The sequence below is a fragment of the Abramis brama genome (assembly GCF_963993115.1).
Source record: "Abramis brama genome assembly, chromosome: 1".
Lineage (NCBI taxonomy): Eukaryota > Metazoa > Chordata > Actinopteri > Cypriniformes > Leuciscidae > Abramis > Abramis brama.
This window is the reverse complement of record NC_139963.1, coordinates 38,092,787-38,111,760: the sequence shown is the minus strand read 5'-3', so window position 1 is coordinate 38,111,760 and position 18,974 is coordinate 38,092,787. Positions and strand designations below refer to the sequence as shown.

Genomic DNA, 18,974 nt, shown 5'->3' with positions numbered 1-18,974 from the left:
CATAAATAGAGCCTGACGCTCTGAGGTGTGGCTCCTTCCTCTGCAATTTCTCGTTAAAATTATGTTGCGAGGGAAAAACAAGCTCATTTACAGGGTGATATACAGGCTGGTTTCATGGAGCAATTATCAGCTTTATGGTGATATTCCAAAGATCCATAAAGCTTCTCCTCTGGTTCATTTCATCACGCTCAGCATGTCCAAGAGGCTCATAAACATTGCTTTAGATCTAAGTGCAGCAGGCTGGCAGGACGGGTAGCGATGCACTGCCTCGCTGTTGGACGTAGAATGGCCTTCTGGGGATCGCATGAGGAGAGAACAGAAAAGGTTTTTTGATCAAGACCGGCTGTCAGTTCTCTCCTAAACGGTTTCATTGAAGTGAACAGTTCTCAGGGAAGCGGAAGGGGCTTTACTTGCAGCGGGGAGAACGTGTTGTTGTCTTAATTACTCGCACCTCTCTCCATGTAACTTATAAACTGACTGTTCTACAGCTCTCTTAGCACAACATCAGTCAGGCGGGTGAGAGCGCAGGAAACAGAGGCGCAACTGTCTGGGGAACTGTCGAAGGTGCTTCATCCTGTCAAGTCTCTTGGCATTGTTCTCAGAAAGCCTTTCTATTCACCCCATAAGAGAAGAAAAACAATCCCCTGTGTGTTTTGGGCCTCTTCATATCATACCAAAAGTCTAGGTGTGTTTGCGCTTGAAGTTCGGCTGCATTGGCTTTCGCGGTTGTCTGGGAAATGCTCATGATTTCAGCGCACTTTATGTTCAGCCTGGTCTCATTGTTTATACACATGTATTCGTATGTAACATTTACAGGTACAAAAACATACTTTTTTTGTTGTTGATTTGGTTAGATGCTGAAATGTACAATATGGACATAGGCCTACAATGGTGAAAAAGAAGTATACTTCAAGTTCATTTTATGAAGTATACTTAAGTAATGTTCAAGGATATTTTTAAGTATACTTTATGTAGTAAGCATACCAATATCAATGTGTACTTGTAATAAACTTGTAAGTGTACTATTTAAATACTGCTTGGGACTATATTGGCCCACTTTTAGCATATAAAAGTGTATGTTTAAGTGTACTATAAGTAAGACAGGCAAGAGTGACATTTCCTCTCAGGGCGAATGATAGGATGCTTAATTGTTTTTTACCTGACATCTTTGAAAGACAAATGATTAATGCATCCATGGCCAGGATATAATTATAATATATGACATGATTTTAAAAGTGACCTGTAACATCAACTATGCAATAAACTTTAATTTATTTGGTGCTAATAAAATTATTAAGCCTATTTGGAGAGAGAGATGTTTATAATGTGACAATATTTCAGTCATCGTGTGATAACGAAAATATACTTGTTCTGAGCAGGTGTTGTCAGTGAACAGGCTGTAAAACTGTTGGCTAAGTTACAGATACTCATGAAAAACTGATGCTAATTATCTGGGAAACATTCTCTAACAGCAGTCAAGTTGTCACTGTTTGTGTCAAACAAGTTGTGAATTTGTTGTAACATTAAAACAGGAGATCATGACTTACTCTGTGCTCAAAGTGATGCTCGGAACTCCAGAGGTTTCCTCTGTGAACGAAACTTTCGGAAGACTGTAGCAGAATCACGTGAACAATTCCAGGATATGCTTTTTTTTCATTGGTTGTTGTGTTAAATCTTACCCAGATACAATAATGACATTTCCTGATTGGCTATTGTGTAGCCCCCTTTTTTTTTTTTTTTTGATTGGCTGATAAGTGGCAGGGTCGACTAAGAATTCCAGGGGAGACGCGCTTGATTCCTGTTCCATAGTGAGAGCGGCGCGGTCAGAGAAATTTTGGGCGTTGCGGCATATTAAATATATTATAAATAGTTTTTCTGCGTGAGAAATACAATGTGTGGCGGGAGTGCATAACAAAAGACCGAAATGAGTGACTGTCACGCTCAATGCGTGACACTTGAGAGCCCTGCTTATTATAAGTGTAAGAGTAGTAAACTTTAAGTACACAACTAGGTTTCTCATTTGTAATGCATCTGTACTACAAGTGAAGTATAAGTATACTAGTAGTTTACTATTTTAATACAAGTAGTACATTTTGTTTATGAAAGTACACACTGAAGTGTACTCTCAGTAAACTACTAGTTTAGTAGTTTATACTGCAAGTATACTTGTAAGTTTTGTGAGTGAACATAACATTATACTTATAGTTTACTATTTATATATTATTTTTGCACTTGCAGTGTACTACCATGTTCAAATGTAGATATTATGTTTTATACTTGAAAAATACCTTTAACTGTACTTTAATTTTAAAAATATTTTATTAGCCTCATGCATCCTTTTTTATCAACACTTGAATGTTGGTAAGTTTCATAAAGAAAGGCAACATTTTAAACAAAAAAGTTGAGAAAATCACATTTTTGTCAAAGACTACACCTTGATCAGATTCAAAAAAGATGATCAAAACACAGATGGTGTAGATCGAGTCCAACACCCCCAAAGCTTCACACTCGTTTTCTCTTCATGTGTTACGCTTCATTTCATTTGGTAATATTAAGCAGTTTTGATTTACACACTGTTTAATGTTTGATGGTCCCGTTATTTTACATTTGTGTGAGCAATCTTCTATCACTTGTTTCAGCTTCTTCTTCTCCTGTGTTTTGATCCGGAGATTCTGTACTAGAATATGTGTCATATAGAGCCCCCCTTACCGTATAACAGTGAAAACAAGGATAGCTGATAAATTCAGTCAATGGTGGGGAAAAGTAGAATTAGAGTAAATTCCTATACACTACCAGTGGACTAGCCTACACAAAAATTCAGATACGCAGAATTATAAACATATCTGTTTTATATCAATATTCTAATCAATATTTTCAAACAATGTAAGTTTCATAAGACTGTATATGAAAAACTATGTAAAAGTATATTCAATAGGCTACTCGATCAAAAGAGTTAACACAACTACAAGCCAAGTATACTTTGAATACTTAATTATACTCGATCAAGTATATAAGTATATACTTTAAGTATATCTCGATCAAAAGATTGAGTACAAGTACAGGCCAAATATACTTGGACTTTTAAGTACACTTAAGTTTAAGTATATTTCAGAGAAGTACATATAGTATATTTTTTAGAAGTATGTAAAATGTAGACTGAAAGTATATTATTTTTAGTTTAAAAGAAGTATACTAATAGAACACTTGAGTAAACTTCTTTTTCATCAGGGTACTGACAGCCTCTAAAACGCAAGAAGTTTTCCGACTGCATTAGGAACTAAAAATATTTACGATTCCTTCATATCATAAATGTATTTATATATTTGTACATATTTGTACCATTTATTTTAGATCCCTTAACCCTACCTTAAAACCTAAACAACAAACCTTCTCAACAATATAAAAGAATAATTAATTTGTTAATTATACCATTATATAGATATTTCGAGTCTCTAGTCTCTCTCCTATCTCTAAATATAACCCTAAACATTTGTTTAAAATATAGAAATATAGAATATAAAAAAAAACTAATAACCCTAAACCCTATACAAAATGTATTGCAAAAAAAACAAAAAACAACAAAAAAAACAATATTAAATACTATTTGTGAACATTTGTACGTCTGTAAAGTTGTTCATACATATGTGTTAGATTTTAGATGCTGGCAATAATATGCGTGTGTGGTAGAACCCTAATGTTATTCTAAACCTGACTTTCCTTTCTTCTGTGGAACACAAAATAATATTTTTTTTGTTGTTTACAATGAATATCACCTGGGTTAACAACATTAACATAAAAAAAAACACATTTATATATATGATATATATATATATATATATATGTTTTCCACAGAAGAAAAATGAGGGTGAGAAAAATGAGTAAATTAGGACATCATTTTCAGTTTTGGGTGAACTAACCCTTCAAAGTTGCAATCTCAGACTAATATGAAGAGATGACTATAAATAAACCATTCGTTGGTTGATTCCACCAAAAGTGTAGACCCTGTCTCTTTGATGATATCAAAACATTGATCTGTTTGTTTGAGCGTCCAGACATGGCAACACTGTTTCAACCAATGGCATGAGTTTGAAGCGGAGCTATCTGTTTGCATTACAAGTAGTAGATCGGAGAAATCTGTCAATTGAAACAGAAATGACACATTTTACCTTCGCTTGATTGACTCGCATGTATATCACGAAGAAATGTTATATGCTGATATTGCTTGATGCTTTAATTACAACAAAGTTTTATGTCTCGGAGTATTTCATCATTGCACTCACTGAGTTATTTTTGGAAAAGTCTTGCTCTTGTTATTGACTTCTTCTTGAATCTCTGCCACGAGCCCCTCCCTCCTCTTGAAACAAACAGGCAATTCTGCCATTACATTCCCTTGATAAACAACTGAGGTAGAGTTGTTGTGGGAAATATTGTGTGTGAAACTATTCAGAGTTATAAAAGGAAGCAAACAATGTAAGGTTATCTCACTGTGAAGAGCAGTTAATGCTGCTGGGAATATCTTTTTTGTATGAAATACCTAATATAATATCATAGACACAGTAAATGGGGTATTTAAAAAAAAAGTTAGCAATGGATATTAGTAATTGGTATTTGGAATTATATTTTATATATATTTCATTTAAAAAAACCCGTTAATTTATGGAACATTGTAGAAGATGGTCTATGACTATTGTCGAGGAATAATTAGTTTCTATAAAATTAAAATTAATTATGATGTTAATTTTTAGTTAATTTTCAAAAGTGGGACACTACAAAAGTTGTATTGCATTGCAAATTATTTCTGTTATTGCAATCCAAACTTTAATTTAGCATCTATTTACATACCAACAGCTATTCAGAATTCAGCGACTAACATTTGCATTAAATGAACTTCAAATTTTACAAAAATAAATTAAAAAATGTATAATAAAAATGAACTATATGGCCCTTAGAAATTCTAACACTAGAGGTGAGTTGTCTTTTTTTTTTTTCAAATATGCCTTGGAGACAGAGAAGTGGCTTAGAAAGATGCATTTGGAGATAAACCTGAGAAATAATATCTCAGGATCATGCATTATCTTTCTCAGTCGTAGATCACAGCAAGTGCCAATTAGAATGCTTTTAACTTCAAAGCACAAAGAGGCAATATAGTTTTGCGCTCTGAATGCAACATTCCCGTAAAAATGATGTTCATTAGACTGCTAGTCCTTATTCTTAAGTGTGCTCACCTGCCATTCTCAGAATGCCTGTTAAATGTAAAGAAAAGAAAAACCATGCACAACTTGAATTCCACAATCATCTAAGCATCATGCTTTTTTTTTTGCTTTTTTTTAAGCAGAAAAAATCCCTCCACATCAAATGATCCACGAAGCTAAGGGAAGGAATTTGTCTTGTTTAAGTCTAGTTGTCCTAAGCATGTTTATCCAAGCGTTATGCAAGCACGACAAGGCCTATAGACAAATAGCTCCTGTATATTATGCGATTTGCGCGAGTAGGTAAACAGCAGATGGCGAGGGAAGCCTCTTCAGCCCCTCGCGCTGTATTTACCTGCCCACCTGAATGACCCGTGTCATGCTGCAACTCCTCATGCAGGCATAAGCAATTGTTAACCATTTGTATCAGTTTTTCACCGTTCCAGCTGAGCGCGAGGCCAGCCGAGTCATCCGCGGCGCGTAGGAAAATTAGCTTGTTTATCAGCATTCTGTTTTCTTTTCCACCTCTCCCTCCCTCTGACATTTTAAATGTACACCATCCATGACTGATTCACTCACAATCAAAATGAGTTCGACCTCAATCACAAATGAAGGTATCGCGCCTCCGTAATCTCCATATTTTTGCAATTACACATATAATGAGTTGCATCGAGCTTGATGAGGACAATGGCCGGTTATATGCTCGTCTTAAATGAAGAAGGTTACCTTGAGCATCAGTCATCTGTCCTGTTGACGGAACGCTTCTTCCGGAGAAGCATGACGTGTTGTTATTAAACATCGAGGTCTGCTGTTCGTTGCGCCTGTACTTTAGATGCGATTTACATAGGTGAATCCAAGGTGATTCATTATGGGTTTTTCCCCCGTTTTGGTTGCTCTCAGCAAGTTTTATTATTTGATTCAACTTGCGAGCAAACAAACCCCCGTCCTGGGCATCTCGTATGCTTTATTGTGGACTTTAAATAGCCAGCTCCTGAAGACCTTGAGAGGGCAAAAAATCTTTAGTCATTCATTACCACACTGAGGAAGTGTAGAACATTGATGGAATGTAATGAAAACTAATACTCTTTCTAGTCACTGTGCTATCTACAGATGTGTTTTATATCCCATTACTGCTCTAGAAGTGGCCACAGCTCTATAGCATGTTGAGAAAAGCATAATCCATTGGGAAATTACCCATCAGAAGTGCAATACTGTTACAGAAATTAAATTACAGCGGCACTTGTGAGCGAGTGTGTGCATGCGTGTGCTGAGGGGCATGGAGGATATATGTACTCTATTTGATGTGTTGCACTAGGAGAATTCGAATGCGGCCTGGAGAGATGCTCATTTAAAATGTGTCCAACATGCAATGATTGATTGGCTCGTGCTATCAGCATATTTGTTCGAGAGCGACAGCTGTCACATCAGAAGACATTCTCTACATATAGATTGAAATATGATCAGCAAAATTCACTCAAAAAAAAAAAAAAATCATTACCCTTACTTAATTTAATTTATTAATTTATTTCATTAAAATCAAATCAGTTTAGTTGGGTCAACACACAACTTTACTTACTACATTTGTCAAATTAATCCCCAGTTTCACAGACAAGGTTTAAGTTAGTCCCAGACTAAAATGCATGTTTAACCTTATTTAACTGAAAGCAACTTGCACTGCCATTGTTTTGTCTCAAGGTGAACACCAGTAAGTTTTTTTTTTTTCCCTATAGGGCAAGTTTATAAAAGCTAATGTCCTAACTGGATTAAGGCCTAATTCCTGGCTTAACCTAAGCCATGTTTGTGGAACCAATTTTCTTATGTTAGTAACTTATTTTTTATTTTATTTTATTTATTTTTTTTTCTGATCATTAAACATGCTGTTTTAAATATATTGTAGATTGAACACAAATTAAGTTGTTCAAAAATTGTTACTTTAGCTCATTCATTAACCAAACAAGAGGCAAAAGTAACTTTTTTATTTGTTGCTTCAAACACTATTTTACTAGAATAACTTTATTTTACAAATTTAAATTGTTTTCATTATTAAATGTTAGCATTGGTGATTAAAATGGAATAGAAAAAAAAAATACATATTTGAGAATTTTTTAATATATATTTTTAAACTTTTTCAAAGAAGTTTCCCAAATGCCCCCTCGGATGGATGGATGGATGGATGGATGGATGAAGTCAACCTACAAATGCTGATTACAAATGTAGTTGTCTCTGCATATTAAACTGGGATAGGAGAAAGTATTTTAACTTTAAGAAATGCACACTTCAGCTTTGAAGAAATCCCACACACATAACATTGTCATTCTTAGACAACATTTCACCTGTGAACTGAGGTACACTTCAATATAATAGGATTTGATGGACAATGCTTACATATCTGCTCAATCCATCTGCATCCATTTAATAAATGACAAACCTATTCTTCATTTCACTGTAGAAGTATTTGTCATTGCACAAAAGTGAGTGCTGTTGTTCAATGTAAAGTTACAAAAAGATTTTAATATTTGTTTAATTTGTCTGTAGTTTTGAGAAAGCGTGTGCAACAAGGTGTTTAAGTTGTGATTTTATTTATTTATTGGTTTATGGCAGGTTTAGCAAAGACTCAGATTTATTTATTTATTTTCTGCTCCATTAAAGCTGGAAAGGTCAAACACAACGAGAAAGCAAACATGTCAAGAGTAACATGATAAAGAGTGCTGAACATTTTGACAGGCTTCAGCTAAACCTGCTTTTTAACCACTGTGCCCTAAAAACCCTCAGCCTGGAATGCTGCAATTCAGCCGAAATCATTCGACAAAAGTTTATATTTGGCTTTTGGTGGTTGGGTTTATACAGCCACAGACAAGATTATATTACCACCAACTGTGTGTATTCAAAACCATACATTTCTTTTGTCTCTCTTCAAAAGCTTTTGCATTGCTTTACTACTTAGCTGGTAACATTGATCCCACGGTTTAAGGAAGTGACACTACCAACTTTACAGTGTCAAAATAATATAACATTTCCTAAAACAAGCTACTTTTTCTATTATTTTGTACTTTTGTATTCATTTATTTTTGTTCAAGTCTCTGTCTTTTATATGGAAAAATACTGTTTAACAAATATTGTAATTTTTTGTGTAAATGTCTGTTGAAGTTTAATGCTATCACCCTAATCTCGATTCAAAAACCCTCATTATTTTTAAACCAGTGAAATACTGTTAAATGATAAATTATCTAATTAAATTGTTATATTATCTGATAGTTAAATCTTATTAATAGCTTGTGCTTAAAAAGCTTCAATGAAGTTAGCTTGTAGATGTTAGGCTTGCTTTATCAAGGCTTGACAAGCTACAGTTTTATAATAGCTTCTCCAACATTGCCATTACATTATAATATGTTATTGTATTCTGTTAGCAGTCATTCTGTGAAATATGTATTTATTTTTTACTAGGTTATTGAATAAAATCATCTTCTTTTAGTGAATATACATATAACTTGATATGGATAACTATGAATATGATATTACTCTTTTTTGGGGGGGGGATCTGAATGTAATGATGAGCCTCATATTGTCTCAATTACGTAGAACTGAAGGCAAATTAATTATGTAGTCATACATTTAGGTCAAATTCTTGTTGTGAGATTTAATGAGGGATCATTATGAATAGATCATAGAGCAGAGAGCTTGCTAAATATTCATTTGTTTTGCACTCTTGAGGCACGTATCACATTGCAATATAAACTCAAAAGAGAGATAAATATTTATTTAATTTCCTTCACTTATGAATGACTCTTTCCTACTGCACTGATTCATCTCCCAGTTTGATCTTGATGATAAAAAGTTGAACACAATACTTCACACGGTGACAAACAGCTGACTGTAATCACTCAGATATATCACTCAAAGCACAAACATCTCTTCTGATAGAAAGTGTCATAATTAATGGTTTCTTTCCAGTGAGGCATTTGAACATTTAATCAGAGCAAGAAGAGGAGAAAGGTCATTGGATGCCTTTTTTTAAGCAGTGAAGATGTTGATAATGTTTTTACTTTATGAACTTTATGAACAGATGCATAGGTTTAAAATGTATTAAATACACATTTTAACAATGTTGCAACAACGTTTTATGTTGTTGTTAGCACATATCCCTTACAAAAAATAAATATATCCGTTTATTTATTAAGTATACTTAAGTAAAGCTGCAGTCTGTAACTTTTTTGGGTTAAAATTATCCAAAATAAATTTTTGAGCAAGTACATAACCAGCCAGTGTTCAAAACTATGTGCTTGCCTTAGCTCGATTCAAAACGGTAAGCTTGTAATAATGTATTTAATTCCAGTGGTACTGGTGGATTTCCGCGGGAAATTCGAGCATGTCTTTGGGCCGATGCGAAAAAAAGGATACATATCGGAAGGGCATTAAATGTAGTCACGCAATGCTGATGTTGTTAACTTTAAAGGTCCCGTATTATGCTCCTTTTCACAAGATGTAAAATAAGTCTCTGATGTCCCCAGAGTGTGTATGTGAAGTTTTAGCTCAAAATACCCAACAGATCATTTTTTACAGCATGATTAAATTGTCATTTTTTGGGGCTCAGAAAAACGTGCTGTTTTAGTGTGTGCCCTTTAAATGCAAATAAGCTGCTGCTGCACGACACAGGGGGCGGAGCCTCATGAGCTCGCGCTCAGTCTCTCAGGACAATTTCATATGAATTTTATCTCACGGAATGATATAATATCAGAAACTCTCAGTAACGGTGTTCATTTCGAGTCGGACAATAATGCCTACAGAGTCAGAGTGCTGTATAGAGATGGAACAGGTATAGTTTAGTAGTTTAATTACGGTTATAACGTATTTGTCATTTGCTTGTATGTATCCGTTATTAATAGCCTACAAGTCTGCTGTTTCGGACCAGGTCCGAATGATGATCAAACATATACTGATGAGTTTAATAAAGTTTATTGTACATCACACAAAAGATGAAGCGGCAGTTTTACTTCAGAAAATCACCATAAGAGCTGAGTAAACACAGTAAGTTATAAGAAGTGCGCAAGTACATAAACGAATTTCGGTAGAGTTGAGGGAGCATTTTCTTTAAAACAAAATAATTCCACCTCGTCTTCAGCGGCTGCCTCAGATTTCGGGAGTAAACAGAGAGAGCTATGTGGATTAATACATCCAGCCACACAACACCTACAACTCTTGGGAGACATTCTCGTCAGTGCAGCAGCTGTGAACTCGATCAGGGCGGGTCTATGTTAGAATGGCAGTGTCTGTTAACACTCGTGGGCGGGGCCTGTGCTTAGTGACGTCACTAAAGCCGCATTCTGAAAACAGGTCATTGGGAGACACTGCTGATGATTTATGGGGATTAATAAAAAAAAATATCACTATTGGCTGGTTGTGTACACACACTGCCAACACACATTTATGTCCAAACAGCATGCAAAAGTGAACTTTGCATAATAGGGATAATTTTGCAAATTGTTATAACCTTTAACAATTTGAGAACAAAGTATAATTTGCACGGTTTGACGTGAAATGATAAGCAATCGTTAGATTTAATGAGCGTGATTTACTGCAATGCTTTTTCCCCTTAGTTGGTCAGAACAAAAGTGGATGTTACTTGTTCAGATGACTAGCCTGGGTTTCCCCATGCTGCCTTGAGCGCAGCGTGATTTTATTCACCATGATTTTATTACATACCATGGACCAGATTTTCAATATGAGCCTCAAATATGAGAAAATGAACATGTGGTTCCCAGACCACGTCTCAATGAGAAAGAGGTCTGACGTTAGCCAGGCTATCAGATGACATTTTCCAGTGAAAATTCTTATGTTGGTCATACTTCCAAAAAGTAGAATCTGTGATTGCAAATGACAGCCGCACATTCTCCTCAAAACATTGGATTCATCCGCGCTGTGCCATGCCGAGGCACAACGCACGTAAAGTTGATAATTTAACTGCAATTGCAGATTTTGAACAGAGATGGCCTCTTTCCAAAGAGGAAAAACTGTGGACTGCAGCTTTAAGTAAAATTCAAGTCTATTTTTAAAAATACTTAATGTAATTAGTATACCAACATCAATGTACAAGCATACTTGTAAGTGTATTTCAATATTGCTTGGGACTATATTGGCCAACTTTTTAGTGTATAAAAGTAGTAAACTTTGAGTACACAACTAGTTTACAACTAAGTTTTTTTTTTTTTTTTTTTTTTTGTTTTGTTTTTTACTGCAACTATACTAGTTAAATACTTGTAGGACACTTTCTAGTTAATGAAAGTACTTTGAAGTTTACTCTCAGAAAACTACTAGCTTAGTAGTTTTATACTGTAAGTATACTTGTTATACTTGTAAGTTTTCTTTAGAAATCAATATTTTCAAACAAGATAGGCTACTAAATTAAGTGTTAACACAACTACAAGCCAAGTATACTTAGAATACTTAATTATACTTTTAAGTGTATCTAGGTCCAAAGATTGAGTACAAGTACAGGCCAAATATACTTACTCTTTCTGTCAGTATAAGTCAAGTATATTTAAGAGTCATTTCAAGTATATTTCTGAGCCTGAACATGAAAAGCAGACTGGAAGAATGCTTTCTTATTTTCAGTTTAAAATAAATAATAGCACACTTGAATAAACTTCTATTTTTGTAATGGTTCCTTTGCAACCTTTCAGGAAACTAAAATCATTATTTTATCAACATTTCATTGCCATGTCCTGCCTCGTGAAAATGTCTTCAAATCTTACAAATGAAAGTGTTTACCAGAAACAAAATGCAGTATTAGTTATATTCCAGTGTCAAATTTTTACATTTCTTCAATAATATTTAGAAATGACATTTTGAATACAAATTACATGAAAGACTATATGATTAATTTATTTCCAAATAAAAATCATAAAGCATTTTTTTTTAAATAAACGGTAACACTTTAGACATTCTACTAAATATAAGTAACTTCACAACAACATGTTAACTAACTCTCATTAGAGTTTCTCAGAGTAAGACTATCTGTTTAATATATGCTATCACTTTATTTTTATGCTCCACAACAGACATTCTGACTATAAGTAACTTTGCATCTACATGCCAACTTATTCTCCTAACCAAACACCTAACCCTAACCTAACAGTCTACTAATACTCAAATGAGAGCTGACATGTACTGTAGTTGCAAAGTTAAGTAGTTGCGAAGTTAAGTGGATTATTGAAAAAAAGTGTAACCAAATAAATTCCCCATTATACAGGTAAGTAATTTGCATCTAAATGTTGTGACATTAATGTCAAGTTATTTCAAAACTTTACAGAGGTTGTTGAAATATTTTTTTATACATATTTTCTGGCAGAGAATTGCATTTGAACTAAGCCATTTTTTAATTTGTCTTTTTTTTCCCCAAAAACATTTTTTAAGATTATGTTTTAAAAACAATTAACTGTGTGCAATATATGTGTGTGCATGCATTCTGTTGAAATTTTGAGATTAAAGAAAACATGTCTGGTATTTACAAAATTGCAAGATTTCAAAATTGTTTTTTGTTCAAATTAACTTTTTCTGTGTGATTTTTAGAATGTTATAATGCAACATTACCTAACTGCAACCACAATGAAACATAAAAAAAAAAATTGTAAAAAGCATTTGTGCCTGCTGGGATAGAGTGTAACACTGAATAAATGTATGATAAAACAATACCCCAGGCTCAGCAGTATTAATGATATGCAGTGCACTTGTTATTAAAGTTCCAAAACAGTGCCAGGAGTAACACAGATGGAGTCAATTAAACAACGAACACGCTCATACACGTTCGCGTTTCATCTTCGGTCTTTTATCTCTTGTATGTTACTCCATGGCCGTAATTAGCTGTACGCTTCTACTTGCAATATTATGTCTAGTGATAATACCAGTTATCTTCATGTGTGATTTCAAATAATTTACCACTTACTAGCTGAATAAATTTTTGCACATACTGTGTCCTTGGGTATTGCGTATAATGATAAAGATGGTGCGAATTACTGCTTCACACTAATTTACTCGCCTCGCTTCTGGTGTTTGCAGGGAGCTGATGCCGTCTACTCTGGAGGGACAGATCACGATGGAGAAGACGCCCAGCTATTTTGTGACAAACAGCGCGCCGAAGCGGATCCACTCGATGGCGAGAGACATTAAACTAATCATAGTCGTCCGCAATCCAGTGACCAGAGCCATTTCGGACTATACTCAGACGCTCTCCAAGAGGCCGGAGATCCCTACCTTCGAAGTGCTGGCGTTCAAGAACCGAACGCTGGGCCTGATCGACGCATCGTGGAGCGCGTTGCGAATAGGGATCTATGCACTTCACCTGGAGAGCTGGATGCAGTATTTCCCCCTCTCGCAGATGCACTTTGTCAGCGGAGAGCGGCTTATCGTTGATCCGGCCGGTGAGATGGCAAAGGTGCAGGATTTCCTGGGACTCAAGCGCATTGTTACTGACAAACATTTCTATTTTAATAAAACCAAGGGATTCCCGTGCTTGAAGAAGCCAGAGGATAGCAGTACCCCTCGGTGCCTTGGCAAGTCCAAGGGCAGAACTCACCCCAAAATAGAGCCCGATGTCATTCGCAGACTGCATAAATTCTACAAGCCCTTTAACATGATGTTCTACCAAATGACAGGGCAAAACTTTCAGTGGGAACTGGAGGAGGATGGCAATTCGCCTGGCTTTCGGGACTAAACCCCTGCTGCTCTCCGCACCACCAGCCTTCTCATAGCCGAACCCTCCCCATCCCTCATCGTTGCTGTCTTTGCGAAAGTGTGTGTACCCACAGCAAGAGTGCTAATCTGCTCTGTCAACCCCCAAAACCATTGGTGTTTATGATGGCAAATGTTATTGTAGATATTATCCCTAACATAAATATATTTATATTTGTCAAGAGAAGAGGATTTTATTCATTTTTGTTCAGAAAAAGTTGCTATATGAATCATGTGTTCTATGATGATGCATGCGAAGAGTTAAGTGTCCTTACCCACCATCACACTGAGGGTTTTATTTTTTAATCTCTCTCTCTCTTTCTCTCTCTCTCGCACACCAGCAGTGAGTGCAGTACAATTGACTCTGATGACCGAGGATCTTTGTGGATTCTGAAAACTAAAAACTACAATCAAATGCAGATCTTATCAATACAGCAATCCTCTCAAATGAGAATGTTTCAGCTATTTCTGCCCAGTGTTATGCATACAATTTATTTTGTGGCTAATAAAAATTCTGACAGTTTGGTCCAAAAGCATGTGCATATTATTTTCAGTTACATCATACATTACATTTTATATTATGCAATATCGGAATGACAATTTTACTGCATATATTTTACATTTTTAAATCTTAAAACTCTCGATTTCCATTTTTTATTTTATTTTATTAGATATCATGCTTTTGGACCACTCTGTGTATTTAATAAATTAGCTTGAAAAAATGCACTACACACAGTATTTCCTCAATTTGATTAATTGCTCACTTACACTGACATTCATAAGTTTAGGATCGGTATGATGTTGTATTGTTTTTTTGGAAGAAGTGTATTATTCTCAGCAAGGCTGCATTTATTTGATAAAAAAAATACAGTAAAAACAGTAATATTTTAATATTTAAACTTTTTTTAATTAATATGATTGTAAAATGAAATTTACTTCTGTGATGTCCAAACTGAATTTTTAGCATCATTAACCCAGTCTTCAGTGTCACATGATCCTTCAGAAATCATTCCAATATGAGAAACATTTATTATTATCAATGTTGAAAGCATTGTGCTGCTTCAATTTTTTTTGGAAACGGTAAACAGCATTTATCAAATCTTTTGTAACATTTAAAATCTATTTACTGTTATATTTGATCAATTTAATGTGTCCTTGCTGAATAAAAATATTAATTTCTTAAAAGAAACATCTTACTAACCCCAATCTTTTGAACGGTATAGTGTACACGGTAAGAAATTGGAACTTTTAGAAATTTACCTTGCTAATGCAGTTGTATTCTTTTAAGTACGTTGGTCTATAAAAATGGTAATCATTCAGTACCATGGTATACAAGGTTATATACAGTATGTATAACATTACTATATCATAATTGCAGAATTATTTTCATTGTATGAGTGTGGATTCAATGGATGCCAGGTCACAGTGATATGTGAGTGATTTAGCAGGAAAATACCTTCGTTGATTTCAAAGAGTTCCTGAATCAAGTATTTTTATATAATTTCTGACACTGTGTTAATGTGTGTCATTAATCACAACTTCATGCCATCTCTCATGTGAGTTGATCACAGCCACTAAAACTGTCATTATCACACTCGCTGCTTATTTCAGAAAAAATCCAGTGTTGCACATATGCCCCATTTCTGTTTTTTTTTGTTTTTTTTACGCAGCCGCTGGCATAGTGAAACAGCAACATGATAATGAGTGTAGCACCAATGCTTGCGGAGGAGCAGCAGGGAGTTACCAAACATCTGCTGTAACAAAGTCCTGTCATTATAGACAAATGGGACATTAAAAGAGATTCCTGTGAAAATCATCAAGGAAGTAAGATTTTTCAATGTGCAACTTACCTGATGGATACATTTCAGGTTCATGTAAAAAAAAAAAAAAAAAAAAAAACTCTATATGGAAATTATATTTCTGGGATCGCTGCATTTATCTTGATTCTGTTTTTTTCCAAAAAGCCATGTTTTTCTCACAAATGTACTGACAATATAGTGGATTTTGTTATGTCTACAATATATTGAGCACTTGATTGGGAGAGACAAAAGTCATTCAGTATAAATCTGGCAATGTGTAATTCTTAGTCATTCATAACCCAAAGTTATGTTGCTCAGTTGCCCTCATCTCCGATGGTGTTGTCATACATTTAAATATTATGCAAAGCACTGTTGCATGACCTGTTCATGCCGAAGACTACTCTTTAATTTCACTGGATACTTATTTAGCAATTTAACTCTGTGGTATGCTATATGGTTATTAAACCACACAACTCCAAGTCTCAGCTGAAAAAAAAACAAAAAAAAACAGAGCGTTACTTGAATAGCAAGCAGTGATTAAATGAAACAGTCATTTGGATAATTTTAAGAAAACATGAATTACATTTGTGCTGTGACATTTAAAGTAAACCCTCAGGATACAAAAACTGAGATAAGTAAATCTCATTGGCCTCACATTTAGAATTTATTTTCAATTGATTACAAACATCCAGGCTATAATGAACTTAATTCACTTTGCAAGTTTACTTACTCCAGCAGCAGAATTTATTAGTAAAAAAAAAAGAAGCAGAAATGTGGTTTACACGAATCTAGCTTGTTTGATAAGACAAACAATAGGGTGTCACTGTCCATTCAACATTGCCTTCGGATTCACATGGTTTTTGAATTCCCCCTCAACCCAATCTTTTTGCCATGTCTTTGAACTATTTAACAACTTCGACAATCAATGTAGCCACTAAATCAATAAACACGGTCTTAATACACTTCCCTTGCAGTGTATCGGCCCCTCCCTCTGCACACCTCTCTGGCTTGTTGTAGGTTCTCAGTGCTGAGCTGGTGTGTTTTTTTGCCCAGGGGGAATGGCAGACCTGAGAGATAGTTACACAGAGCAATTGGTTCAATCAGAGTAAGCACTGTGCTGCCCTTTTATACCCCCCTGACTGAACACTGAAGCCTGAAACACAATATCCCAGGTCACCCGTTCTGCTTTGAGCCTCAGCCGTGTATCTATCCCCCTGGTGCTCTGCTGAAAAGCGATCTGATTTCAACTTTCTCTCTTCCATGTAACACACCTCCATTCAACGACGGATCTGTGGATTAAGACAGGTGGGACCCGGCTGGCTGCTTTTTCTTTATCGTCTTTCGTTCTGTTTTATGGTTTGTGCAAGCCAAACAGTGATAACTTTAAATGATGGTTTCCCAAACACTATGTCCTAACCAGGCACGATGCGGTAAACTGTATCCGATCGCTTTCTCACAGCAAGTGACATTTTGCTGAAGGAATTAGTCCTAAAACCTGGAAACAAGTTTTGGCCTTTTGGCTCCATCATTCTAAAGTCAATGGATGTTTTTGGTTTTGTTTTTGTTTGTTTTTTGCCTGAAATAAGTGTTTGTTTAACACGAGCTCAAGATATTTTCACATTTTAATAATAAATTAGTAAAAGGTGGTAAGTGTCTAAATGGGTCTACAGAGGTTGTCTGGCATTAAACATCATCACGCCAGAGAGATAAAATCATCTACTCTCAAGTCCACTTTTATAGCCTCTTGCAAGCTATTACAACACAAGCTTTCCAACTTGTGGATTATAAAAAAAACAAAACAAAAATGGAAAGAATCATTGGAAACTTTAAGTTGTGCGACCATAGTCTAGCTTTTTAGTTCTGGGGATTGTATTTAGATTTCAAAATTCATTAAAGTTGTGTTAATTTGTGAAGATTATCATGATGAACAAACCATGTAAGAATTATAAACTTTTGTTCGTCATAGAGCTTATTTTCTGCAACAGTCCAAAAGCCAATGGAAAAATCCTATTGACTTTTTGTTGAGGGAACCAAAGTGGTGCGAACTTCCGAGTTGGCCAACAAAAATATGTCATCCCTGGAGCATCAAATAATGCATCACGGTGCATATCAGTTTATATTTTTGCTGGAAATGTGCTGGTTAGGACATGGTATAAACCATAGTTTCATGAGGAGAATTATTCACCAGAACGAGACTACAATCAACACACTGTGAAGAAAAAAAAAATGAAGAGATGAGTATTTGGTGTGAACATACTCAAGGTTTGAATAAGCTGCAGCAGTGAATGGATTCTTGCAGATATGTTGGAATGTACAGCTTCATGAATATTCTATGTATTTGCACACTGATTAAGAAAACATTGATCTAGAAAGAAAAAAAAATCTGCTATGATGTAAATATCAGAAGTGTATAATGTACATAATGCAGCTACAATTCTTTTACAAACAGAAAATAAAAGTGCAACGAGAGTCACCGAGGTCTCGGCCTCCTGTATGTGTGTGTGAGAGAACTGATGTGCCGCTGTAATGTAATGTACTGGCAATGCTTTTGCTGACTCAGTGAGCAAAAGATAGAAACAAGAGCTTTGAAGGCTCAGAAGTGCAGTGAGAAAAGAAACCTGAACCTCTGAGGGTCCAGAGGAAAAAAGTGAAACTTGAAAGGAATTAAATTTCGATTATGTCACAGTCTTTCATTTCTGTGCTCCGACAAGAGATGTTTCTTCAGTGTCCTCTGAGATTATAAAAGAGGGATAATACAAATCCTACCCTCTTTTGGCACTGTTATTCTAGAGCTAAATCTGAGGTTTTACATTTAAATCAGTTTCTGATATTGTCAAATATCATACAGCAGGAGGGCTGTAGTGCTGGAGTCAAATATCCACTGTGTGAAAGCACTTGCAGGTAAACTTCTCATAGCATGAATCATTGAGCATACATATTGTACATTGCTTTTTTTTCTCTCTCTCTCTCTGAGAAATTATTTTATGTATTGTTTCCAAACTCATTGACAGAATGCTAAGGTGTTCTGGGTGGTTGCTTACTGACAAACTTCAAAAGAGCACAACCCCAAGTCCTGCAGTATATATAGTTTGGATTAGGATTGTTTCACGTATTTTGAAGTGAACTACTAGAATCTACAAAAAAAAAAAAAAAAAAAAAATATATATATATATATATATATATATATATATATATATATATAATTTTTTTTATTTTTTTTTCACATATTTAACATTGTTGCAGCACCTCTCTTCCCAGTCTG

The 18,974-nt window shown here is 35.1% G+C and overlaps 1 protein-coding gene across 1 annotated transcript in view; it reads left to right on the top strand.

Moving 5' to 3' along the window:
* The window catches only part of hs3st4 (heparan sulfate (glucosamine) 3-O-sulfotransferase 4), a 117,846-nt gene extending 99,661 nt beyond the window's left edge, over positions 1 to 18,185 (top strand). Inside the window, exon 2 of the mRNA XM_084130209.1 lies at positions 13,242 to 18,185. Within this exon, the coding sequence (XP_083986335.1) occupies positions 13,242 to 13,896 (655 nt within the window). The 3' untranslated portion in view covers positions 13,897 to 18,185. The remainder of the gene's footprint in view (positions 1 to 13,241) is intronic.
* Positions 18,186 to 18,974: the final 789 nt, after the last annotated feature.